Source organism: Zeus faber (assembly GCF_960531495.2).
Source record: "Zeus faber genome assembly, chromosome: 3".
Taxonomy (NCBI): domain Eukaryota; kingdom Metazoa; phylum Chordata; class Actinopteri; order Zeiformes; family Zeidae; genus Zeus; species Zeus faber.
In genome coordinates, this window is record NC_137190.1 from 31,352,942 (window position 1) to 31,378,766 (window position 25,825).

General features: G+C 42.8%; 1 protein-coding gene across 1 annotated transcript in view; it reads left to right on the forward strand.

Annotated features, from left to right (window-relative positions):
• Window positions 1-25,825, forward strand: part of LOC307227896 (protein diaphanous homolog 3-like) — a gene marked incomplete at its 5' end in the record, with an annotated part of 362,969 nt that overhangs the window by 200,773 nt on the left and 136,371 nt on the right. The window contains 4 exons of the mRNA XM_079997337.1: window positions 4,749-4,844; window positions 8,813-8,907; window positions 9,959-10,060; window positions 20,730-20,969. Coding sequence (XP_079853463.1) covers window positions 4,749-4,844; window positions 8,813-8,907; window positions 9,959-10,060; window positions 20,730-20,969 — 533 coding nt within the window. The remainder of the gene's footprint in view (window positions 1-4,748; window positions 4,845-8,812; window positions 8,908-9,958; window positions 10,061-20,729; window positions 20,970-25,825) is intronic.

Below are 25,825 nucleotides of genomic sequence, written 5' to 3' on the forward strand. Positions count from 1 at the left end.
TGAGTGCTAACTATTTCCTTTCTGTTTGTTCTCTGTTCATTTCATTTAGTTGATTGGTTTTTTGATTGGTGTTTTTCTCCATCTCAACACGGCCACAGATTTTTTTCCCCCCTGAATTTCTTCTACGGGGGATCAATAAAGTGCTACCATATATTTTTTATCTTATCTATAACATTATTATATCACTGATTTATTTCACTTGTTGGTTCATCATTCACACTACACAACAATCCCCCCCCCCCCCCCACCCCCATAAAATAAACTTTATTTCGACATTCCCAACTAGCCGGGGGTGGTTCGTACCCAGTGTGTCCTTGTCCAAATACCACTTTTTCTTTTTTCACACGCTCCAACGCAGTGGTTAATAATCTGCGTGTATTTTCTGCACACGCGTGTATAGTAGTTGAGCTGCTCCGAGGCGATAAGTCGTGAGGGATCAGATCGACACAAACATCTGGATGCAGCGAGCTGGCTGCCTCCAGGACATCCACCGAGCCGCTATCTCCCCGCTAATGCATTGACGTCTTTCAACATGAGACGCCGAAAAGTCAAAATCATGTTTAGTCTAACAAGTGAAGTGTGGTACACACTTACAGGGTAATTCAACAGATTTTGGCCCGGATTCCCCCTTCAAACAATCGCAAAGTCCCCGTTTTTTGAAGGTTCTGAGAATTTTTTTTTTTTTGTGACTGTTTTTTACTTCCTCGATCTGCTCAGAAGTCCGTCCCTATTTATGATCCGATATCCTGTGGTCCGGGGGAACCCCGAGGACCAGGCTGTGGATTGTCACATGGGAAAGACCGATAGCCACTTGGCAGCCAAGCTGACTGCAGCGGAGGAAGTCACAAACCCAACAGCAGCCGCGGCGGCAAATGCAAACACTGCAAAGCATAAAGCTTGTGCTGCAACACGTATAGTCAATGTCATCCATTGTTTTTCCTTTTCCCTTTTGGATTTTCTCTTAAAGAATAGTGCATAAAATATCAGCTTTACGGGCTGTTTACTCCAAGGTCACATTTGTCGCGTGAGATTTCCGGCTTTGAGAGTCGTCACGCTCGCGGTAATCTTGCGTAGCCACACCTCCGTAGGGTGACCAGATGCCAACAAACCAAACGTAGGACAAAGAGTGTGTTTGTGTGGGACAATGTGCCACTCGTTCCCAATGCTGAGAAGTAGGGTCGCAACGGATCACAAAACTCACGGTTCGGATCCTGTCGCGGTTTTGAGTAACGGATCACATCATTTTTCAGATCAATAAAAATATAAATGGAGACTGATATAACTTGGCTTTGAGTTGATTCTGTAAAACACTTACTGCAAGGAACTTTTGCCCGTGGTCTTAAATGAAAACAACATTTAAGATGTGCAATGTTTAATTAAAATCTTAAAATTCATAAAAATACTCAATGCTCAATTTAAAATACAAGTGCAATAGGAGGCACGCATGAAGCCTTCTTCCTTTAAACATGGTAGTGAATTTAATTCCAGTATCGTGTTCAACTTCTCACGTTTATGACAAACTCAATTTCTTGAAAATCGGTTCAGAATCAAGCGAGTTACAGTTGATTTTGTGGACAAGTCTGCGTCTCTCGATACACACTGCATGCTGGCATGTTGTCCACCAGCGGCTCTTGAACGCTCCAATATGGCGGACAAGCCGACGCACAGCGGCGGCATTTGCTTCACAACACGTCATAAAGTAGCGGCAACATAGCGCGACGTACCGTAAACCAACCATTGTGCTTCAGAGCGTAACACACAGCACGCAGCTGTCTTGTCTATCTTCTTTTCTCTGCAACTCTGCATGGAGTTTTATGGAATTATTACTTTACAAAGTAACAGCGGCAGTAAAACTGGATTTCACTTTGATGGCTTACATTTTGCAATTGATCAGCAGTTCACATGCGCGCTGAACCGTGGGGGGATGATTTATATAGAACACAGACCTTGAGCTCGTAACATCTCTGCTTTTCCTTTTGTGAGCCTCACATGTACAGTGTCCCTTTCACCACTTATTCCCCTCCATGAGTAATAACAGTTAGAACTAGTTTCCCAGTCTTGGTTGTAGCTGCATTTCCTTTTTTTTTTTTTTTTTTGCTAGTTTCCCTCATGTTCCACCTCAATCTGCGTAGTTTGTGAGTTTGTGGTGTCTCGCAGTTTTCCCTGTGTGCACCGGCAGCCTCCCGGGCTTTCTTCACAGCCATTGGATAGAAGAAGGATCTTAGAATAGCAGTGGTTTGTCTTTTGGAAACTAGAGGCGATCACAATGTGGGGCATTGGCGGGACGGGATGAAAATGTTAAGTACCAAAGTTAAGAGGGACGCCTAGTCACCCTAACTCCGTGTCAAATCTTTTATGGAATGGAATCTGTTAATGTGTGTGAAACAAAGCTGTTAAATGTATGATGATGGCATTATGTGTGGGCTCGCTCACATTTTCAACATCAGTTCAGGTTTATAAAATCTTGTGGTGTGGGCCCAGCTACAGGGTGCGTCTGTTTCAAGGCTGTGATGTTCTGTCGTGTGCTTGTGACCATTGCCTTACACTGTAGGCACTGAGAAGAGTTTCAACATTTTTTTCCTGCAAATGTTCCACCAGTAAGTTATGGTAGTAAACCGTTTTTGGAGGTTTCTCCTCATGCGTTCCCTTCTTTCCTCTCACTTCGCTCACTCAAAGACTCTGAGGAGAGTCCATCAGCTATGGAACCACGTAAGTCCACAGGGCGGGCACCCTGTGTGTGTGTGTGTGTGTGTGTGTGTGTGTGTGTGTGTGTGTGTGTGTGTGTGTGTGTGTGTGTGTGTGTGTGTGTGTGTGTGTGTGTGTGTGTGTGTGTGTGTGTGTGTGTGTGTGTGTGCGTGCGTCCATCCGTCGCTGTTTGATCAGTGACTAGGTGTATCACTTTCCCGGGTAACTGAACTGTATTTTTCATCGCTTAACTTCTGTCCTCCTCTCTCCTCCTCCTTTACCCCCCCCCCCCCCCCCCTTCTCTTGCCTCATCACACAACGTAATTAGAGCTTCAGACAATTACCCATCCGACTCCAGGGATACTCATTTTTTGTTCTCCTAATCTGGTGTCTTAAATAACGCAAATCATGAACCTCCCATCCTCCATACCACAGGCCGCTGCACTAATGTGTGTGTGTGTGTGTGTGTGTGTGTGTGTGTGTGTGTGTGTGTGTGTGTGTGTGTGTGTGTGTGTGTGTGTGTGTGTGTGTGTGTGTGTGTGTGTGCTTGACCTGTGCCTTTGCTGTGTGCATGATCTAGGCGATACACACACACACAAAAAATGTTGATTTCCGGTGATTCTAGTGAAATAAATAATTCAGTATCTCGAAGCGCTAGTGTCTCTGCTTGCCTATGTGTGGGTGCTCCCCTCTCAGTAGCTCTTTGTTGGCATGGTGCTTTATATCTCCTTCCCGCTGCCTCTACCGTAGCACGTCCTTTACCCACTATCATCTGACCATTGACATCACTGACTGCACACAAACACATATGTTTCATTACCCTTTCATACCCACACATAGCAGCAAGAAAGGATTTTGTGTAGAGCCCAATGTTTTGTGCACCCAGCACCAGAAAACAGACCACTGCTACCAATACACAGCTAGGTCTGATCCCTGTGAGCGTTTGAGAGTGAAACCATCAAACATGATATACCATATCTTCAAAAAATACTCTGTGGATGGCACATAGTCTGGAAGTAAAGTAGCCTTTGTTTCTAGAATTTCTGGCTAAGAATATAAATTGGCTTAAGGACCACTTGCCTCAGAATATTCTGCTTGTCCCCTTTTACTTGCATGCAAAAGTGACATCTTGCCTCTAGGGGGCCCCAGAGAGGCTTGTTTCTTTTTTTGGCTCCACATTATGATTACCCCCCACCTCATAAGGCTGTGATCCGCGACCTCCAGCACCTCTTTCCTGACACCAACACTGTCTCCGTGCACTCCCAGCTCCAACACCTCACCTATACATCACCCAATGCGACAGCGATGTGATCACAGAGCTCTCCCATAATCCCTTTCTCCATGCTAGTCTGCCAGCGTGACATCCTGTTAGTGCCGACCGTATCATTGCTGCCGAGGATAAACACACGCTCAATCACGCGTGTGTGCACGCATGCATACAACTACATACAAGGGAATGCAAGAAACAACAAACAAATCACGTTTTCCATTTTCGTTGAGGCTGTGTAAACACCTGCAAAAGGCCGTCCTTGGCGGTTACAATTTGGATGTCCCATGTCAACATTAATACTACATTAAGACGACTAAAAATGCAAGATATCAAAACCGTACAAGTTTATATACAATGTTGAAACGGTGCAAAATCGATCGCCGATCCATGTCGATCCATTTTTGAAGAAAAAAACGTTCACCGATGCCCTTGGGGCTTGCTTCTTCAACGCACTTGACATGTTTTTATCAGTTTCACAGTTAAGGGTTTGGGGAAACTGGCGAAGGACAGAGTTCTTTGGATAAACATAAATATATGTACTTTTATAAACCAAATAACTGAATTAATCATCATAAACTCCATTACTCCTCCTCCCTGGGTGTGTAGTGGGACAGATCCGCTCAGATACTGTCTTGTGTTTGAACGTGCGTTTCTCCTCACCCCACCCGCCCACCCTTTTCTCGCCATGCGATGCAATGTATGTGCTGTATTTTTCACATGTTCCCAAATTTGTGTACACATTGACTCCGGTCTCTTTGTGCCGGATGGCAATATTGTCTCTCCTTTTTATCAGCCAAGAAAGAAGATGACGATATGGACGAGAAGAAATCCATAAAGAAGAGAATCAAAGAGCTCAAAGTGCTCGAACCCAAGATTGCACAGAATCTATGTAAGTATTGACGCCGTCGCCTCCCTTTCCCCCGCTGCTTCCTTTTGCTGTCCTCCGACACGTAATGCTTTTCTAAATTTGAATGCGGTGAGCTGGGAAAGAGCCCCTTGCTCATTACAAAAAATTAAAAATGAACGAAACACAGACCGGAAGTGTCATGGGAGTGTAAATTTGTTTTAATGATTTATTCAACATCTTAACGAGATAAAGGTAGACTTTTAGGGCACCATTTTATTTTTGTTCTCTGTTCACCTCAAGGCTTCACACACCATTCCCAATATTAAAACCACAAATAGCATATAGACGCCGTTCACATGTCATTCAACTGAATCGCATCATGTCCTTACATTAGAGCTGGATAGCATCCTGGCGAGTGACCGGATGAGCCCTGGATTATGGTGCTAGAACTACCTGCGAGAACTTTGTTGGAGCGCCAGACTCTGGGCACCCAAGACAGCGGGCCATCGTTCTCCATGAAAGATTTTGTCCAGTATGGCTTTTATATATATTCTTGTCTTGGACTGCCTAAAGATGGCCAGCATCGCACAGCGTGTTAAGGCCTTTAAGGGCGGTAACAGCAATACTTGTTACCTCACCGATCAGGGCAAACCTAACCTCTCCTCAACAACTCTCACACCATTTAACTCATGTTACTTGGCAAGGCTTGCAAGGTTTTACTGACTCTCTCTCTCTCTCGCGCTCTCGCTCTCTCTCTCGCTCGCTCATGCTTATACCCACAAAGCTAATTAACGAGAATAAAGCAGCAATTATGTAGAGATTAATTATGGGGATGGACTGTACTTTGCATGATCAGATCATGCTATCGCCTATCTCCGTCCTGCACACACACACACACACACACACACACACACACACACACACACACACACACGCACACAAGTTTGGTCTTTAAATGACCGCTGAAAGTGTTTGGATTAATGAGGATCCAGCTGATCTCTTAAGCACTCCCAGATCTCAGCACCTCATCGGCTTATATGAAGCGGAACTATGACCTTTGTTTCGTGTATTAAAATAAACGGAAAAGAAAGGGGACTAATCACCCTGCTGAAGGTGATAAATCATTCAGTGGAAATTACGGAGCATGGAGGAAGAGATAAGCGTGATTTCAGTGCCGCCAGGTAAGGTAAAGTGTGAGCATCTTTAAGTAGATATCCGCCTGTAGTCTCGTGTGTGTGTGAGAGCACCACACAGAGCTTCACTGTCGCCCAGCTTGATCAATGTCTGTACTGTTAAGATTCACTGCAAATGTGTTTCTTGTAACAAAGGTCGTATGATAGCAGATGCATTAGCGCTAATTACGATGAAACCACCATGCCAACTGACAGTTCTTCCTGGTTCTTTATGCAATGGAGGCGAAGGCGGCTCAGTCAGCCAGAGCTCAAACTAATACATTTAATTGGTTTCAGCTTAAAATGGTTGACGACAACATTCTCTCTAACAGCCAATCAGCTTCCAGGACTCTAGCTGTACACGTTGTCTGAATGTTGTTTTTTTTTTATTGTTTGTTTTTTTGGATAGAAAAATTCAGACCGAAGCATCTTTTGTTAAAAATAAAAGGCATTATTTAAAACATTTGTAGGTTCCAAAACTGTCATTCTCGAACGGCGGCGTGATTGTTGATATCCCCTCCTCTCTAGACTATGTTGGCTTAACCTGGGCCGTACTGAAACTGTTGTCACTTGTGTTTGAGGGTCACCTTGAATCTGTTTTATTCTTGTCCAAGGTTCTTTCTCCATCAAACCGAACCGTCCTTGGATGCACACTTTGATCAACTTCTCTTGCAACCGCCTCCATGGCTACAGTCCCATGTGCCTTAAACTTCTTGATAACACTGCACATGGTGTACAGCGGAACAACAAGGTCTCTGGAGATGGACATGTTGCCTTCTGATTATCAGTGCTTGGCTACTACCTTCCTACTGGCCTCCTCAAATTGGTTGAATGAATCATTTAAGATTGCAGGCACCTGTGAGTCACCACGGGCGAGTTCAATAAACTCAACAAAATATAATTTATTTTCCACTTCCAACCAAAGGAAAATGTTACCCTGAGTTTTTCAAAAAAACTTGAAAAACATGTTTTTGGGACCTCAGAGACCTATGTTAACATGTGTAAAAAGGGTCATAATAGGTCCACTTTAAAATCCAAATTAGCTACAATTTGCAAAGTTCCATGGGAACTTTGCAAATTGTAGCTCGGATTGCTCGGAAGAAATGCTGCCTTTCACGATAACTCAGAAAACTGTCATTGGTCACAGAGAGTCATCATTGCCAACACGGCACCAAACGGTCAGACAATAGTCACTCCATTACTATGTCATCATTGTGTGACACGGCACACATGGGAATATATAGACACAAACTCCCAAAATACAAGCAGTTTATTAACTCTCGGAGCAGAGAGGGAAACAGATTGGTTGGTTGCTCTGCACAGGATCTGCGCCGGGTGGAGACGAGAGACAGCAGGAACTGATACTGTGTACCATGGGAACCCGGAAAATTATAATTTGTGACTCACGCGACTAACCTTGACCCCGTGCATTGCTGCCTGCAGCTATATTTATTATTGTGGGTCCAACCCCGTGGGCTGGATCACTATTGTTTTTGCTCAGATTTTTTTATTATTAATGTTCTTGGCATTTTTGAAACCTGGACAAGTCAGACATCCTGTTGTTGAAGTTTGATCAATATCGATGTACATTTGAAGAAGAAATGAGTGAAAAACTGTTCAAATTTGACCAAAAGTTGAAACCCTAACCCTAACCGCCCGACCTCCCAGTGAACACTGCGGACTCGGAGCGAGAAATAATAATAATATTAGGATTATGATAATATTATTATGATTGATATGATTATATAATACTTTAATTTATGAGTGCTTTTCAAGCAACCCAAGGCCAGTAAAACAAAAAAAAGTGTTCTTGGTTGAATGATCAATTTAAAGCAAAAGCTGTTTTTCTGCCCCAAGTCATCTAAATGACTCAAAGAGCCTTTCTATCTTTCATCAAAAGCAGGTGCATGCAGTTCATATCTGCCTTTATCACTATTATGAACTTGAACTTACTTCCAATGGAGGAATGCAGGTTTCATTTAAATGAACACCCTGATGTGCACAGGACATGCTTTCTATAGAACTCAAAGATTTAAGTTTTATGATCTACATGTCAGTTTTTCAGTGTGTAGGGTAATGTGTTCAGTTTTTAAACTTAATGTGTTTAAACGAGAAAACATTCCAGACTTTTTATTCTGTTTTTTTTCATCCTACCCCTCAGGGCGTCTGTAATATATAAACACTGAAAGATGATTATTTTTTTAGGAGAAACTGCATTTTTTTGAAAATAAAAAGGGCCAGGGTGCCAAATCTCCGGCCACACTGCATATTAGCAGCAAACAAAAATAAGATTGACACCAAATATGACATACATATGAATACACAAAGTACACTACACAGCCAAAAGTATATGGACATCCCTTCTAATTAATCGGCTATTTCAGCCACACCCATTACTAACAAGTGCTAAAAAATCCAGCAACCGCCTTAGACAAACATTTGCAGTAGAATGGGTCATATTAAAGAGCTCAGTGACTTTCGACGTGGCACTGTCATATGATGCCACCTTTCCAACAAATCAAGTTGACGCCAGACATGCCCCGGTCAACCGTGAGTTTTGTTATTGTGAAGTGGAAACTTCTAGGAGCAACAACAGCTCAAGCACCAAGTGGCACACAAGCTCACAGAACGGGATCCGGGTGCCGACACGTGTTGCGCGAAAAAAACGTCCGCTCTCGGTTGCAACACTCACTACCGAGTTCCAAACTGCCTCTGGAAGGAGCGTCAGCACAAAAACTTTTTGTCATGAGCTTCATGGACTGGATGAAAACACATCAAAATGTGTTACGTGTGTTACGTTCACTTTCCTTAGCTGGTCATGCTCTGTGTCTCTTGCAGCCATCTTCCTGGGTTCCTTCCGCATGCCTTACGAGGAGGTCCGCAGGATGATCGTGGAGGTGGACGAGGAGCAGCTCACCGAACCCATGATCCAGGTGCCACGTTGGTCAACTTTGTAGAAGCTATTAAGGAAATCGATTGGAATAGTAGGGAGATATGTCTAGGTGGACATATCGATAGATGGATAAAAGGTGATAGGAATATACAGAACACATACGGTATACACCAGTTGGAAAAGCAAAACTACCAGTCTAAGTCAGTCTTCAGCCTTCCTTCTCGCAACGGTTTTTCCAAAAACACAGAAGCAACACCGGGGTCTCCCATGTGCCAGAAGATATTTGAATTATCCATTTACAATATTACTCTTTTTCTAACCCCATCCATTTATGCATTTCCATTGAGGGCAGAATGCTTCCTTGCTCTTTTATTCTTCAATTTATTTTAGAAGAGTCTCAAATCAAAGCATAACGCTTCCACCCACCAAAAAGGGTAGTGCTTCATATTTCGGTGCTTAAGGCCTTGTTCTCGCTTTAGATCTAGTAGCTGCTAAAAACATTGTTAGTTGTTAATAAGGGCATAATAAAGATTAACTTAAGATGTGGTTCCTGCAAAATGCATAGAGTACTGTTAATAAATGCTGTTATTAAAACTTGTATAGTCTTATTAACACAAAATAAAAGCATAGTTAACTGTTAATAGGTGCATAGTTAACTGCTAATAACTGCTATTATTAACTGCTTATAAATGCTGTTATTTATAGTTCTATTGGCTTATTAGCACATCATAAAAAGCATAGATAACAAGTGCATAGTTAATTGTTAATAAATTATATTATTAACATACAATCTGTTAATAAAATCATTATGTACATTAACAGTATAGTGTTATTAACACAATGATAAACTTAATAAGCATCTTATAAGGACCTTAACTAATGCTTATCACAAGCACCTTGGTATAAAGCGTTACCAAAAATGGATACATAGAGGAATCCTCCTCACCCACGATCGCACACTTAACCGTAAAAGCCACTGGTGATATGTTTCTTTTTTTTTTTTAAACAAACAAGTTCACTTTGCCAGTTCCAGACTTCTTGCTCCCTCTCGTGTGGCGGTGGGTTAAAGTGTGTTTCCTTCCTCCCGGTAGAATCTTGTGAAACACCTCCCTGAGCAGGAGCAGCTCACCGCTTTGGCCAAATACAAAAACCAGTACTCCAGTCTGTCAGAGCCCGAGCAGTTTGGGGTTGTGGTGAGTTCACGCACACACTCGCACAAATGCATCAATATCAAGTTGACGTTCATCTTTTGTAGGTTGGCTATTGGGCAGAATCTCACAATTTTATTGGTTTGCGATACAAAGGGCCAGGATTCGACTCCATATGGATATATTGATGTTTTATACTTAATGAGAGTTTCCCCTGACTTTTCAGTTCATACTGTCTGATGTGCATTTCAAACATATTTCACATATGAAAATGCAGCCGAGTAGAGTAAATCATATTTTGATTCACCTGTCCCCACGGTGGTATTGAATGTAAGCGGGAAAATGTTTGCGTAACACAACAACGTAGCAATGTTTCAATTTTTTTATGGATTCTCATCTCTTTGTACATCCCAGAAGCAATTGTATGCGTGAATGAATACATACAATTAAATACACACGCACACAAATGATGATGATAACATGAATGTGGTGACTGTGATGAAAACCTTCACTTCAGTTTCATCTTTTACTGGTGTCCTCTCTCTCTCTCTCTCTCTCTCTCTCTCTCTCAAACAAGCCGCCTCATCTGAAAATCCTAATCCACCGATTTTTAAAAAGCATGTCTTTAAACCCTAGTGGGGGGTGGCGGGCTGGTATCATGTCTGGAATGGTCCACAGATTTATGCTCATTAAACTGCAACACTAATTATGTCTGTGTCGTCCCCTTTAAAGACTCTTCAAAGGAGATTTATTCAGAGTTATGCATGGGAGGTGTGTGCGTGTGTGTGTGTGTGTGCGTGTGCGTGGCTTGAAACTGTCACTGACAATACCTCCTCTTCTTAATAACCTGTTCACCCACCTGTTTTCAACGGGACACTGGAGACGGCAGGAGGCATGACAACGAGAGCGCGTGTGCAGCTGCCAAGTGTATCTCACCGGGGAGGGATATAGAAATATGGAAAGAGACTTTTGCTGTCTCCCCTCTTGTTCATCTTGCACGGAGGCCCCGTACCGTCTTCCTTAGACCCTTCTCCCATTCAAAGTGAATCTCTATAATTTGCTCTTGTGCGAACCCATTCCTGTGTGTAATATGCACATTCATGAGGAACGTGTCCTCGCCGCGCCTGCGATGTGCGCATGTCGGAGCACGGATCACGGGCGTCCATATGCGCCGCGTCGTGGGCACGCCTGGTCTGCGCTCCGCTCCGCTGCGCCGCTGCCTTTACTTCTGGAAGGAAACAACACACTGTGCGTAGTGGGAACACTTCATCACTCACTCTCTTACCCCAGTTTCCACTGCCACTTAGGTTGCTCCACTCAACGGTTTTGCGTTGGTTGACACACTTCCTGTGACGCACTGCTGTAAAGCCTTCGTTTTCCCGGGGGTTCGTACCCGGTGACAGTCTGAATTGCATAGTAATATGGAGGCTTATAGGGAACCAATCTGAACACAGATAGTGTCGCTATTCAAAAGCCACTGTGCAATCAACATTAACTTCATAATGATAAGTTTTAGCAAAAAAGTTGTTTATTGCTCCTTTAATTTTACTCTGTTAAAAGAAAATAGTTTTTTTTATTTTGTTTTATTTTGCATACAAGTTATACGCAGATATACTTTATATCTAAAGCTCCTTTATATCTATGAATAGACTGGGCCAAAATTCATTCAACTTCTGGCAGGCCAAAACCTGCCTGTGGCCCCCACTTTGGGGGGGCCTCCGGCTTGATGGATGAATTTAGGAGCTTTTGTGACAAGGGACAGAAAAAGAAAAGGCTAACTGTCCAGAGAGCAAGGGGCAAAACGAGAAAGAATTCCCTTCTTCCCTTCTAAACTCGTCCCTCTATCTTCCACATTATGATGTACTCTAATGGCCTTAAAAAGCACCACACGAGTGTAGTTCTGGCAGATTGCTCCTGTATTTAACAAACTATGGTTTCATACACTGTACACTTCAGTAGATATCGGCCTTCCTCACTGAACACAATTCACACGGCCTTTTGCGTTGAAACCCTGTGGTAACTTTTAGTTTTTGAAGTTTTAGACTTAAAGGGTCATAAGGAAGTTTATACACGCAGGTAACTCAACCTTGGGAAAAACCACACAGACATATACTCCCACTAAAATTGCTGTATCGCTACTACAAGCCGTTCAGTTTGCTCAATGATAATGCATCTCTCCCGCTTTGGAAGGGATTTGCCCTGGCATTGTTACCATGTTCTTCTTGACACATCCAATCAGAGCCAGCAAGAGATGCTTTGCCCAATGGGATGCAGCCCAAGAAACCCTTGGCTGCATCCCCTGGGCAAAATGCTCAAGATGGTTTGCTATTGGCGTGCGAGTTTGAATACTTTGCAGTACAGTAATGGTTCCTCCCCTTGTGGGAAAAGCAGGGGTGGATTACCTGTGCCGAGCAACTTTAAAGTCTCACAGAGGGTTTATTCACACCTGTTGAGCGTGAATTGAGTTTTTTGTAGGGTAGACTGCAATTCACTATAGCACACGCTGTTGACGTCTTTGTGACTGAACAAATCAACAAAAAAATCTACCATAATGCAGTCAAAATTAAAATGTGTGGTTTTTGAAGGAAGATGTGCAGCGGTTTTTCAGTTTTCTTCCCCGTTTCTTAAGACAATAACAGACAAAAAAAGAAAATAAATGGTTGTGCGGTGGGAACCCATTTTGTTTTATCCAGACCCTGCCACAATATTCTACACAAAAATCCTACTTAATATTAAATTTCAAGATTCAAGATTCAAGATTTTTTATTTGTCACATACATATACATACTTTCATACATATATGCAGTGAAATGTAATGCAACGCACCCGGTGATAGCACACCATATGTCCTAGGAAAAAAAGAAATAAAAGTGAAGAATTCCTTTGTAATAGACCGACTAACTGACTCCTAAAACGTAATACAGTAAGTTGAATACTTATAGAATAAGATAAAAAATATATAGAATAAAATACAATAAAAATAAAATGAAATAAAATGGAATAGATAGAGGGAATATGCCTATGTATATACAGATATGTGCAATTAAAGTGGCATGTGAATTAAAGTGGAATGTGAATAGTGTGAGGTAGTGTTTGGGATAATACAGCACAGTATACAACAGTACGGCGCAGCAATACGGCATCACGAACAACCCTGAACAGTGACACAGTATGCGGTACAGTATGATACATACAGTACAGTAGGTAGTGGAGCCTAGTGTATGGCTCGGTTAGGACCCCTGGTGAGGTCATCCTCACCTACTGTACAGAAGCAGCCGTTATCATCCTTCTTGTCCATTTTCTTAACTTTTGCAGTCTAGTCTAGTTGAATTTGTAGTCTCTAGTGGTATAACTTTACGTAGTTGATCTGTGTTCTATATAAATCATCCCCCCACGGTTCAGCGCGCATGTGAACTGCTGATCAATTGCAAAATGTAAGCCATCAAAGTGAAATCCAGTTTTACTGCCGCTGTTACTTTGTAAAGTAATAATTCCATAAAACTCCATGCAGAGTTGCAGAGAAAAGAAGATAGACAAGACAGCTGCGTGCTGTGTGTTACGCTCTGAAGCACAATGGTTGGTTTACGGTACGTCGCGCTATGTTGCCGCTACTTTATGACGTGTTGTGAAGCAAATGTCGCCGCTATGCGTCTGCTCTCCCGGCCGGTCACCGGTCACTGGAACCGGCCAGTTTTCAGCTTTATCGGCTGTGACCGGTGACTGGCAAGTCAGTCAGTGTCAGCTGTATCTGATTCTGTGCCGGTCAAATTGACACGCCCAATACTGTGCTCATGTACTGTACTCGTGCTCAGATACTCAACCCCGATACGAAAAATAATGTTATGTAGTTGCATAGTTGACTCACAAAAAATAGAGTGAAAGAAAGAAAATGTCGGCTGTTCAGAGGTTCTTCAATGTAAACACTGATGATTAGTTAAAATTTATTTATCGCCTGACAATATTCCAAAATTGTGCAGACTGCGTATCTATTGCTGTCACTACAGCGGAGCGTCTGCTCTTGCTTGTAGTGCACGAGCACCGATCGTAATGAAAGGTTCTCTTTTTTGGGAGTGTCACTCAGTAAAATGATTAGATTTGATTCAGTTGGTTTGTTGGGCGGTGAGCGAAGGAGGACTTCCAGTGAACGACTGCGTCTGCTATTTGTTTTTATTATTGTTTTTTGTGTTTTTTGCAATGATTGCAATTTATTTTGAAATGGCAAGTACCATATAAATATAATATAAATCATTTGAAGTTTGAACTGGATATTTCCATGTTGGTTATATGTTGTGTCCAGTTACAGGTTGCATTATAATGAAACTTGGTGACGGTCCCATATTCTATTTTATTTGACCTCAGTGATCTTTCCATGTTCTATTATATTGTTTTGGAACTCAGGGACAGTTTCACTTTCTGTTATTGTTCCATAGTGAATAATGAACCCTAAGAAACAGTGTCCGAATCAGCAATCTGACTATTGTTGTAACTGAAAATTGCAGTGGGAGTCCATATGTGCAGCTGTCCTATCACGTGAGCGTGATCAGATCACATGATGTATTTGTTATTGACCTACAGCAGATACACCCAATGAGACCAAATGATAAGAAAATTGGATTTTACCGATCACGGATATAAACTCAAAATGATCAGACCACAATGCGAAGTATATTTAATAGTCAATGTTTTATTATGAACATAAAATGTAATGATATTCTGCCTCAAATTGGAATCGGCAGGTCAGACTTTTTAAAAATCGGAAATCGATGTGGCCAAGAAAATTGCAATCGTTGCATCTCTAGTTGGTAATATAGCTACTTTACGAGATGATGCATTTCAAGGGGTATATCCTCATGAGATAGATTTGTATACTGTATATAGTTAGCGCACATAGTAATAGTAATAGCGCACATACGTTCTTTTGTTACGTCCTTCATTGCATCGATCGTTACGAGACAGCTACGGCGTGAATAACTTAAGTCATTTAACTGCAGTAACTAAAACACCACGGAGACTCCCTGTTACACTACTGTGGTACTCAAAATATTTTCCCGAGGTTGGCAGGTCTGCGATTCTTATGAAATTTTGTTTGTTATGAACGTGAGAAATTGAACATGATATTGGAATTAAGTTCAGTTACCAGTGGCGGATAATCATATTTTTTCATTCACTACCATGTTTAAAGGAAGAAGGTATCATGCATGCCTCATATTGCACTTTACTTTAACAGTTGAGTATTGAATATTTTATGTATTTAAACATTGGACATCTTGAACGTGGTTTTCATTTAAGGCCATGGGCAAACGTTTCCTGCTGTATGTGTTTTACAGAATAAATGAAAAGCAAAGTTATATTTATTTATTTATTTATTTTGTTGATCCGTAAAATAATGGGTTTTGTGACTCAAAACCATGATACAATCTGATCACTGATTTTTGTGATCCGTTGCACCCCTAGTAGTCTGTTTGTAGCCAGTGGCGGTATAAAAAGGAGAAACAATGCATCCCTTTCAATATGGCTGATGAATAACTGTTTGCCAGTTTGCGTGGCCTCCCTGGCTCAACTTTGGTAGTCATCCTAGTCGCACACATCTGACTGGTTGGCAGACCTTTGAAAATACATATTTTGTTTGGGATTTTAAATGGAGGGTGACAAGCGGCGGAGACGCAACTGGAGTTACCAGTTGACAGAAATATTTACTCACATTGGTTTTGTGTGCGGCCTATTCCTCTGTTTCGCCCCTCCCACAGGGGAATGGACGGGAAGGCACCTGCGTGCTGCCTGAGCAGAGCCACACGAGTGGGAGGGGTCAGTGACAAGATGCACACATGTAACAAAAATTACATTGCGCAACATTGAATTATGTCAGAAATGAGTTGGACAATCTGCACCAAGTTATCCAATCAGATGGGGCCTTGCGAATCGGATACACGCAGAAGATGCCAACGCAGAGGAGGTGGTACCAAAAAAGGGAAGAGTGTCTGTTGTGTGTAACTGTAACTGCTTTTTACTGTATAGAAGATTATTCAGCGGGGAGCACATCACAGATCACACAGAATAGCAAAGAGCGTCTCTCCAGAGCTAAGTTGCTCAAGGGGTTTTATCAACTACGTCACATGGGCCGTTAATAGTGGGAACGTTGGCTGGGTCAAGTCGACAGTTAGGCTGAGTTCCTGTCTAGACTGTTAGGTAGAGTGTGATAGGTCAGGAGTTAAAGGCGACTTCTCCTTTCAGTCACAAGGCGGTTTCAACAGTTTCACTGTAATCAGCAGTGCACAATGTTCTACTTGTTAGTGAAGCAGATATGGGTTTACAAGCGGGCATACTGTTAGTTCAGTAATTTTCCATTACATTTCCCCCCTTTGATTAAACTTTTAATCAGCACACATAAATGAAAATGATCATTCACACAACTGCCACTACTCATTCCGGCATGGGCCCGTCGTCTGAGTTATCGTCGGCATAGGGAGGGACCCACTCAAGTATGGAAGTGAATTGACCTTGGCGGACAATTTGATTCTTCCGACTGATGAGGTTACATAACACAAGAATAATACAGCAAAACATTAACCTGAAAACTATGAGAATGGCTACAAATATTAGTGTATCTGGCTATTATCACACCGTAACTACCAAACAGATTCTCCAACCACCCTGTCCTTTTAAACTGCCTGTGTCCGGCATTGTCCTCCATCTCAATGGTGAGGCCTTCCAGCTTGTTGAGGGCCTTTATGAACTCCCAATCCGGGGACGTGTGGTTGGGGATCATCGTGCAGCAGGAGCCCCGGCTGCCATGATCTTCAGACTGTGACCACTGGTCGAATCCTTCCTGCTCGGCGTAGTGGATTCCATGGCTGGATTGTATAAGACCGGTTCGCAAAGGGCGTTCAGGTATATGTTTCTGCCGACTGTAGGTGACGATCCTACCCATGTGTCAGTTTCACATAAGGGTATAAACATTTTGGGAGGAAGGGCTTACCATTTTGCCCCTCCCTTATCCTGTTTACCAGTGCGCCATTTTTCTTCCATGTGGCTCGCTCTTGTTTCCCTGTGTTCTGTTGGAATTCTTTGAGGTTCTCCCACGAGGCAGTAGTTTCTACGGCTGGCGCCTGCAGTGTGTCTGGTTGCTTTTTCCTTTCCATGCGGCATGTTTTGCCGCTTTGTCGGCCCGGTCATTCCTTTGGGCAATTGGATCAGTTGTCCTGGTGTGCGCCGCACATTTGCATATGGCCAATCACCTCTGTCATGCTTCTTTGGTTCGTTGCAGTCCCAAGCAAAATGCCCAGGCTTTCTGTAGTTGTCACATAGCAGGTGCCGTCTCTCACTTTGTCCTCTTCCTTGGCCCCTCACAGGTCCTCGGTCTTGCTTGTCCCTCTTGTTTCTGTCCATGATTTGTCCCCTGCCTTTCCCCTGAAGGTATTGCATCTGTGCCATTTGGAGCTGTTCCACTCGGTCCCGTTGGGCTGTTCTCCCTCAGTCTTTTATCGCGTGTACTGCGTCCGCACAGACACTGTCCAGCCGGGCTGTTTCATACCCAATGTAGGTGGTTTTAGCCATTAGGCTGATTTCAGGTTGTCAGCTTTAATTGTTGTTCATAGGGAGAGTCCGGGTTTGCTCCAGAATCCCCCCTTGGGGAGCCGTCATTCCACTGGCCTGCCTGAACACGCTTTCCAGGCGGCTGAGATATGCTCTCGTCAGTTCATCGTCTTTCTGTAGACAATCCTGTACGGTGGATCAATTCATGGTCCGCCAAGTTTACGGCGCAGAACCACCTTCACTTTTGTGAGGGTGGGTCAATGCATATGGATCAGGATGCAAATGCCTCATCCGATGTCTTCGACGTCCATGATGGCTGGGCTGGCGGGATCAGGACAGGAAATCATCTCGACAGTCTTTGGGGTACCCGGTCATTCAGATCAGTCATCTGGTGTCCCCAGGATTTATGGCTTCTAGTCAGGACGGGTTTGCAGACGTAGGTGTAAGACGGGGCCGGGGACGTTGGTGCGGTGTGGTTATCAATGGCAGATACAGCGCCAGAGCATTGGGCATAGGGGCTGGCAGGATCAGCACTGCAGCTGGTAGAGGCAACGGCTTGTCTTGTGCTAAAACTACTATTTGCGGCGAAACTGGTTTCCTTCAGAAGCCCAATTGTAATACCACTGTCCCATCATGTTTATCAACCATAATTTTTGCTGGACCCATCCATTTGGAGGGGCCCTTTAATTTCGACCCAGACTTTCCCATACTGTCCGTTTACTGTTTAACTCTTAGAATGCCTCCCTGTATTGATTATATTTGCCGTTTCGTGTCCCAGACACCGACTCCTTTGCTACCTAAATAATTCAATTTAGGACCCTGATGGGGAAGTTTAACTTGTACCCTGGACAATTGATGTTAAACAACCTTTTAGCCGTTTCGTGTCCCAGACTATCGAAACCTTAAATTCGTCCCAGACATATATTCAATTGTTGTAATCTCACCGTTTCACACATAGTTTCTTCGTGGATCTCATGTCCTACATTCTGTCTGATCGGCTTTTACTCAGGCGACTGCAGCTATCACTTAGTCTAAGTTTATTGTATAGAAGATTAATCAGCGGGGAGCACCTCACAGAACGCACAGAATAACAAAGAGCGTCTCCCGCGAACTAAGTTACTCAAACTGTCAGTATCAGCAACGTCACATGGGTCGTTACTTCAGCGGGAACAGTGCCTTGGTCCCATCGACAGTTAGGCTTAGTTCCTGTCTAGACTGTCTGGTAGAGTATGATAAGTCAGCAGTGAAAGGCGACTTCTCCTTTCAGTCACAAGGCGGTTGTAACGGTTTCACTGTGATCAGCACTACAAGACGTTCTCCATGTTAGTGAAGCAGATTTGAGTTTACAAGCAGGCATAGGGTGAGGTCAGTAATTTTCCATTACAGCTGTCTTTTTTTAGTTTTATGAAAAAAGCTTGCCTATCCCTTATGACATATAATATATCATTATAGAGCTACTATTTTCACAATTTTTGAGTACCACAAATTAATAAGGCCCTTAAGTACCATGTTTTTTGTACTGCCAACTATAAAGACATTGACCATATTGTCCTTCAATGTCTCCCCCCCCCATTTTAGATAAGCTCCCTGGCACCTCCTGCTCCATGCAGTTGCTATCACAAATGTAATTGGTTAATGCATGTCCACCATTTTTGTACCTTTTTCACAAGCTTCTCAATAGCTCCTTTAGTTCTTGGAGGTAGCTATTGAGCTTGTTCCAAGCCCCCCTTCCCATTGAGTTAAATGACTCTACGGCACAAAAAGCGACCATGAACCCATCCAAACTATAGCTCTCTACTCCCAATATCCTGTTTGTGCTTATCCCACCTATCCACCCCTCAATCTCACCACCTTACCAACCTCTTTTGAACTCTGACGCTTTAAGGAGTCCCGATATTACTACTGAGGTTTTTGATTTTGTAGCCTCCTCAGATCTATCAAAAGACTGTCACCAAGTTCCAAAAAAGGTAACTGACGGGAACTAAATGCACCAACATACTCATACTGATACTCCCTTATCCTATCTTTTCCTATCTCCTTTCCTTTCTTTCTCGGGGCAATATAGGCTCACTCACTCACTCACTGACTGAAATAGTCATTGTGATGATATTACAGTCACTATAATTAAACCCTTTATCCAGGACATCATGCCTGCACCGCAGCAGCAGCTGTTGTGAGAGTCTGGAAAGTAGAATTGGAAAAAATACTACACGCCTCAGAACACACACACACACACACACACACACACACACACACACACACACACACACACACACCAAATCACTGTTGTGAGGCCCTGGGCCCATTGCAATATTTTCCAAATTACTGTAATTGTGTAAGAGTGGTAATCTAAGGCAACCTATTGTATATTTCCCCCTTGGCTCCATCCCCTATATGGACACTAACTGCAATTAACTTACCAGACCTGCTTTCCAAATCAAATCACTGCCAGTACCCGTTACCGGAGCCTAGCAACACCTTTCTTGGCACCCTGGCTGCATATTACGATGGCCATGGATTGGAAGTATTGGGTGCGGAGGAAGTGATGACAATTGCTTAGCAGGAAATCAAGACAGTCATCTTTTCCTCTTCTCGTTTGAGAGAGAATTAGAATTAGAGTTAGGGTTAGGGCGAGCCATGAAAACTTTGAATGCAGGCCTGTAGAGAGAACGGCTGACCCAACAGTTTTGCGACAACCGTTTTGGACACTTGACCTGAAGCCACTGTTGCTAAACAATATTGGAACAGGGCTTAATAAGTAATCAAGTTTTGATATGAAATAATGATGTTAATATTGGGCTTCATCGTATTCACCTTAAATTAATCACATTTTATATTAATGAATTGTGTGTATTTCTTTAACTTTGCAAACATGATGCGAACGGAGTCTTCAATTGTCTGTCATTCTTTGTCAATGGTAAATGTGCAGCTGAGCAAACTACTCTATTGCACTGCTGTTGCACTGTAGAAGACGTCAGGGATTTTCTCTGATTATAATATAATCAGATTTATAGATAATCAATAATTTATAATTTATTCATAATCAATAATTTTGTGATGCAAAAGCTAGACATATGCACTCCACAGCCACCATAGGGCAGGGTGTTTCCGACAGTCAGATTCAGTGTAAAGAAGACCTCGAAGACCTCTACAGATAACTCTCCCGTCTCTGTCCGCCCAGATGAGCAGCGTGAAGTGCCTGCGTCCTCGCCTCAGCCACATCCTGTTCCGCCTGCAGTTTGAGGAGCACGTGCACAACCTGCGTCCCGACATCTTGGCGGTGAACGCTGCCTGCGACGAGGTCAGGAAGAGCAGCTCCTTCAGGCGCCTCCTGGAGCTAGTGCTGCTGCTGGGAAACTACATGAACGCCGGCTCCCGTAACGCCCAGTCCTTTGGCTTTGACCTGGGCTCCCTCTGCAAGGTGAGCGCTTCCTTTCCGGCCGCTCGCACAGTTCTGCACTTCATCAGCTTCCCAGTAGGTGCATCCTTGCAGTGTGATTTAAAGTAGAATGAAAATCAGCGCACGCATGCCTTTATTTTAACCCCTGTCAAAATAATGCGTTGTGAAATATCCGATGTGTCAAAAAGGACCAGAGTCATTTCCCAAAAAAACAACTTTTTAGTCATCTAAAATTCCATTTTAGTCATAACATAAGTTCCTTAATTAAGCATGTGATGCTCTGGGCCATGTTCTGCTGGGAAACCTTGGGTCCTGGCATTCATGTGGATGTTACTTTGACACATACGTGGACCACCTACCTAAACATTGTTGCAGACCAGGTCCACCCCTTCCTGGCAACGGTATTCCCTGATGGCAGTGGCCTCTTTCAGCAGGATAGTGCGTCCTGCCACGCTGCAAAAATTTTTCAGGGATAGTTTGATGAGCATGACAAAGAGTTCTAGGTGTTGACTTGGCCTCCAAATTCAGCAGATCTCAATCCGATCGAGCATCTGTGGGATGAGCTGTAACAACAAGCCCGATCCATGGGGGCCCCACCAAGCAATGTCTTGGTGCCAGATACCACAGGACACCTTCAGAGGTCTTTTATTGAATGAATTGCACGATTGAGTGTGAGCATGAGAGGAAATGAAAGGGTCTAAAAAGTCCAGAGTGCAAGGAATAGACATTTTGGAGAGAGAGAGGGGGGTGGTGGGGGGAAATACAATTGAATGAATAAGACCCTGCAAGTCTCCAGCAGATAAACAAGATGTCAATCCATAATTGTTTGTTTTGTTTTTTTTCTGCTTTTCTCAATACCCTCTGCAAGTGCGCATAGGTGTCAACAGATTCCTATTTTGTATTTCTTAATTTGCATTTGTACGTCCAAAAATATGTATTTGTGCGCAGTACAGTCCTTTCCTCCAATCTCGCCAGGGATTTGTTTTTTTCCCCCTAATATCGCAAATGCCCCCTGACACCCGCCCCCCCCTTTCCTTTTTATTTCACCTTCTCTCCGGGGGGGTGCGCCTATCGACAGATTAATTTAAAGTGTTTCCTGTGATGAGACGTTTATTTTTGTTCCCTTTGAAACTGTTGCATTTCATTAAACGCCATCGGCCTGACGGACTGTCTTGGCTTCTATCCGCTGGCATCTATCAGAGAGAAATGAAGAAAAATAAAAAACCCAGAGGGCACTTCATCGCCGCTGCCCGCACCCAGATAACTAAAGCTCGGGGAAAGGGGAGAGGGATGAGTCTTCCCCGCGCGCTCCTCGGGAAGCTGCACTGCACCGAGCTACCACACCTAGCAGGGGTGGAGGCGGGGGCAGACCCTTAATCCCAGAGTTCCACCGCTTTCTAACCTCGCTGCCGTTTCCCTGGTAACAAACACGGCGCGCAGCCATTCATCACTCGGCACCGCCGACCCGGAGGATAATGTTGACTTAAGTGCTGCCGCGCACGTAGCAGACACAGCCCAAGGAAAGGTGCGTTATTACGGTTTCACGACAAGGCGGCCGAATACTGGCCGAAGGCCATCATATCTTTAGACTCTGTTGTTTTGAATTCCTTATTATTATATTTCCCTTTACTTATTTGAAGGTAGGGCTGTGCAATATGAAGATAGTTATGTTAAGGCAATATTACAATATAACCATCGTATAGATTTGGGTAAGTTATCAATATTTTCTTTCACTATGTCTCAAAATAATTTCAGTCATTTGGAGTCACGGTGCTGTACATTATCTGCACGTGGGAGCGAATGTAAACAAACATGGAGGAATGTGGCAGGAAAATAGCTCATGGACCAATCATGGCACCCGGAGCTTAACACGGAAGAAAAATAAACCTTTCCTTTGTAACTTTTTGAAAACGTCTGTGTTTTGTCGCTTAACATCAACTTGTGTTAGAATTCTAGCATATTTGCCGATCACCTTTTTGTTAAAGGTTTTGATGAATTAAAGTTTACAACTTTTTGCGAATATGTTAAAAGTCAGATTTAGATATATATGTGCGTATATATGTGCATGTATATATGTGTGTGTGTGTGTGTGTGTGTGTATATACACACACACACACACACACACACACATACGATACAATGCAACTTTATTGGTCGGTAGGGCACTGAAATTCATTTTGCGTCCCTGGCAAAGGCCCCTCAAAACATTTAGGACGTACAGGTAAACAATCACTGAAGTGACGGGAAAGGACACAAGTACAAATGGCACCTGGCATGACAGCACAACGATACACAAGCAACACAGATGACAGATTGGACAAGCACAGGTGTTGACAGGATAAACACAAGTACAGACACATGACATGGCACAGCCCACAGATACACAAAAAAACAGCACAAATGACAGGTAAGACAATTTATTACAAAGACATAAGAAGACTAATACTCATGAAAGGCTCTGGAATCATTTTTGTTTGTTTAGTAGTAGAATGGACTGATGTACAAAAGAGTTTTTAAGCCTATTTCGATTGAAGTAATGGACTCTGAAGCGCCTATTTGAAGGCAGGGGCTGATATTCCTTGTGCAAAACATGAGTGGAGTCAGAGGAAATATTTATGACCAGCCTAACCAAGCTGTTGCTATGGGGCTCTTGAAAGGCTTGAGCGACAGGAAGTCCAATGATTTTTGAGCAAAGTTCTAACTGATTTTGAAGTTTACTTTTATTTTTATGAGGTTGCTCCACCAGGCAGTGCTACAGTAGAGCATGATGCTCTGAATTACAGAGGTAAAAAATAAATACATCATTTGGCTGCTGGCCCCAAACGATTTTAATCTCGGGAGAAAATAAATGCGCTGCTGTCTCCTTTTACCAAGAAAATCCATGTGAGGGGTCCATGAGAGGTTCTCATCTATCATGACACCTAAGTATTTATATGCAGAGACTTGATTAATTTCAACATTGTGGATCATCACTTTGGGGGGTGGGCAGGTTGGAGGCTTACCAAAAACGATTTCCTCTGTCTTTACTGAGTTAATAATAAGGGCGTTCTTGTCACACCATTCCACAAACCAATCAACATTTCTCTGATACAGAGTGGGGTCATCGGTACTTTTCAACATAGTCAATAAGGTGGAGTCAACTGAGTATTTTAACAGAGACTGGTTTGGTACCGAAGAGGTGCAGTCTGACGTGTAGAATGTGAACAACACAGCTGAGCTAATGCACCCCTGAGGCACCCCTCCGTTTGTTATCCTGGGAGAGGACAGTGTATTGTTTACCTTGACCAGCTGGATCCTGTTTGTAAGAAAGGAGAAGTACCAAAGTATAAGACGGGGGCTGATCTGAAGCTGAATCATTTCTTCTATCAGTATGTCTGGCTGAATTGTATTGAACGCCGCTGAAAAATCAAGAAAGAGAGCCCTAACACATGTTTTGGGGGAGTCCAGATGTTTGGAGACTAGATGCACCACTGCATCTTCTGTGCTACATACATACATGTTTGTATATATATATATATATATATATATATATATATATACACATACATACATACATACAAACATGTATGTATGTCGCTCAGTTTTCTGCTTATATTGCGCCCGGACAAGCGCCTTGTACTGCGATGCGTCAAAAATAGGCTTTACCTTATGTTTTTTAAATATAAAGTGTTTATTTATTGAATATACAGAAAAAGTGCTTTGTTGTTATATACAGGTGATATGCAGTATATCAGCAGGGTGATATTGCCATATCACCCACCCCTATTTGAAGGTGACCTGTGTGATGTTTTTCTCAGTTGTTTTGGTTACTTTTTTTTCTTTTCCTCTCTGGAATACTTCTCATCCCTTTTTTATGTTTTTTTTTGGATGGTCGCCAGCGCTGGAAAGCCCAGCCAAGTTGTGCCCTTGTCTAGTCTGCCGCCTTTTCTGCCCTGGCCGTCCTTGCTTTTGTTACTTCACGCCTCCATTGCAAATGCAGCTTCCCCAAAATCTCTTTCACTGTGTCCTTAGGTGTCATCTTCCAGCATGACGGTATCACCACAAGCCCATTAAAAAACAAAAAAAATTAAGAAAAAAATCATCCTGACACATCCTGGTTTTGATTAAATAAACTTTTTTGAGGAAGAGGAACAGGTAGTAGATGGTTTCATGGAATCTACCAGGGTTATGCCAGGTCCTTGAGGTGCTTGAATTCTATCCTCAGATATATACTGGAATATATGTACTGGAATACCTTGAAAATATCCCAATTTGTGCTGAAGTGCTTCAAATGTCCTTGGAAAAAAACCCAATAATTAAAAACCTGTTATATTCATTCAAATCGTAACCTAGTAAAACTATTTCCAGGATCGACTTTACAACACATCATGCTATGTTCCAGCGTGGTTGGAAATCGAGACGTCTAGTATAATGCATACTAATATAAATAATAGACAATGAGGCTAACATTATATTGTCTTTTCATTAATAAAGGTGACATTGAAAATTGATTATATTTGTTTTGCGTGAAGTCCTTGAAAATGAAGAAATAGTGCTTCAAATTAGTACTGGAAAGTCCTTGAATTTCATCGTGTAATGCCAGAATGAACCCTGATCTACACAAAGCACACGGATACTGAATATTAAAATATTTCGATATTAAAATAAGGGTCCAATCGATTCCTCGAATTGTTTACTCTCTCAGTATCCCTGAAGCTTGTCTTCTTCCGTATATTATTTAGTGGTGAGTTGTGGAAAACGGTAAGTCACAGGGGGAGGCACCTGAGCGCGAGGTGATGCGGGCATCCGTAAAGCGCCTGAGGAAGCCATCACAGCAGCAGCGTCGTCCCTTTTCTGTGTTTGACAACTTAATTCCAAGGCACGCATCAGCAACGCGG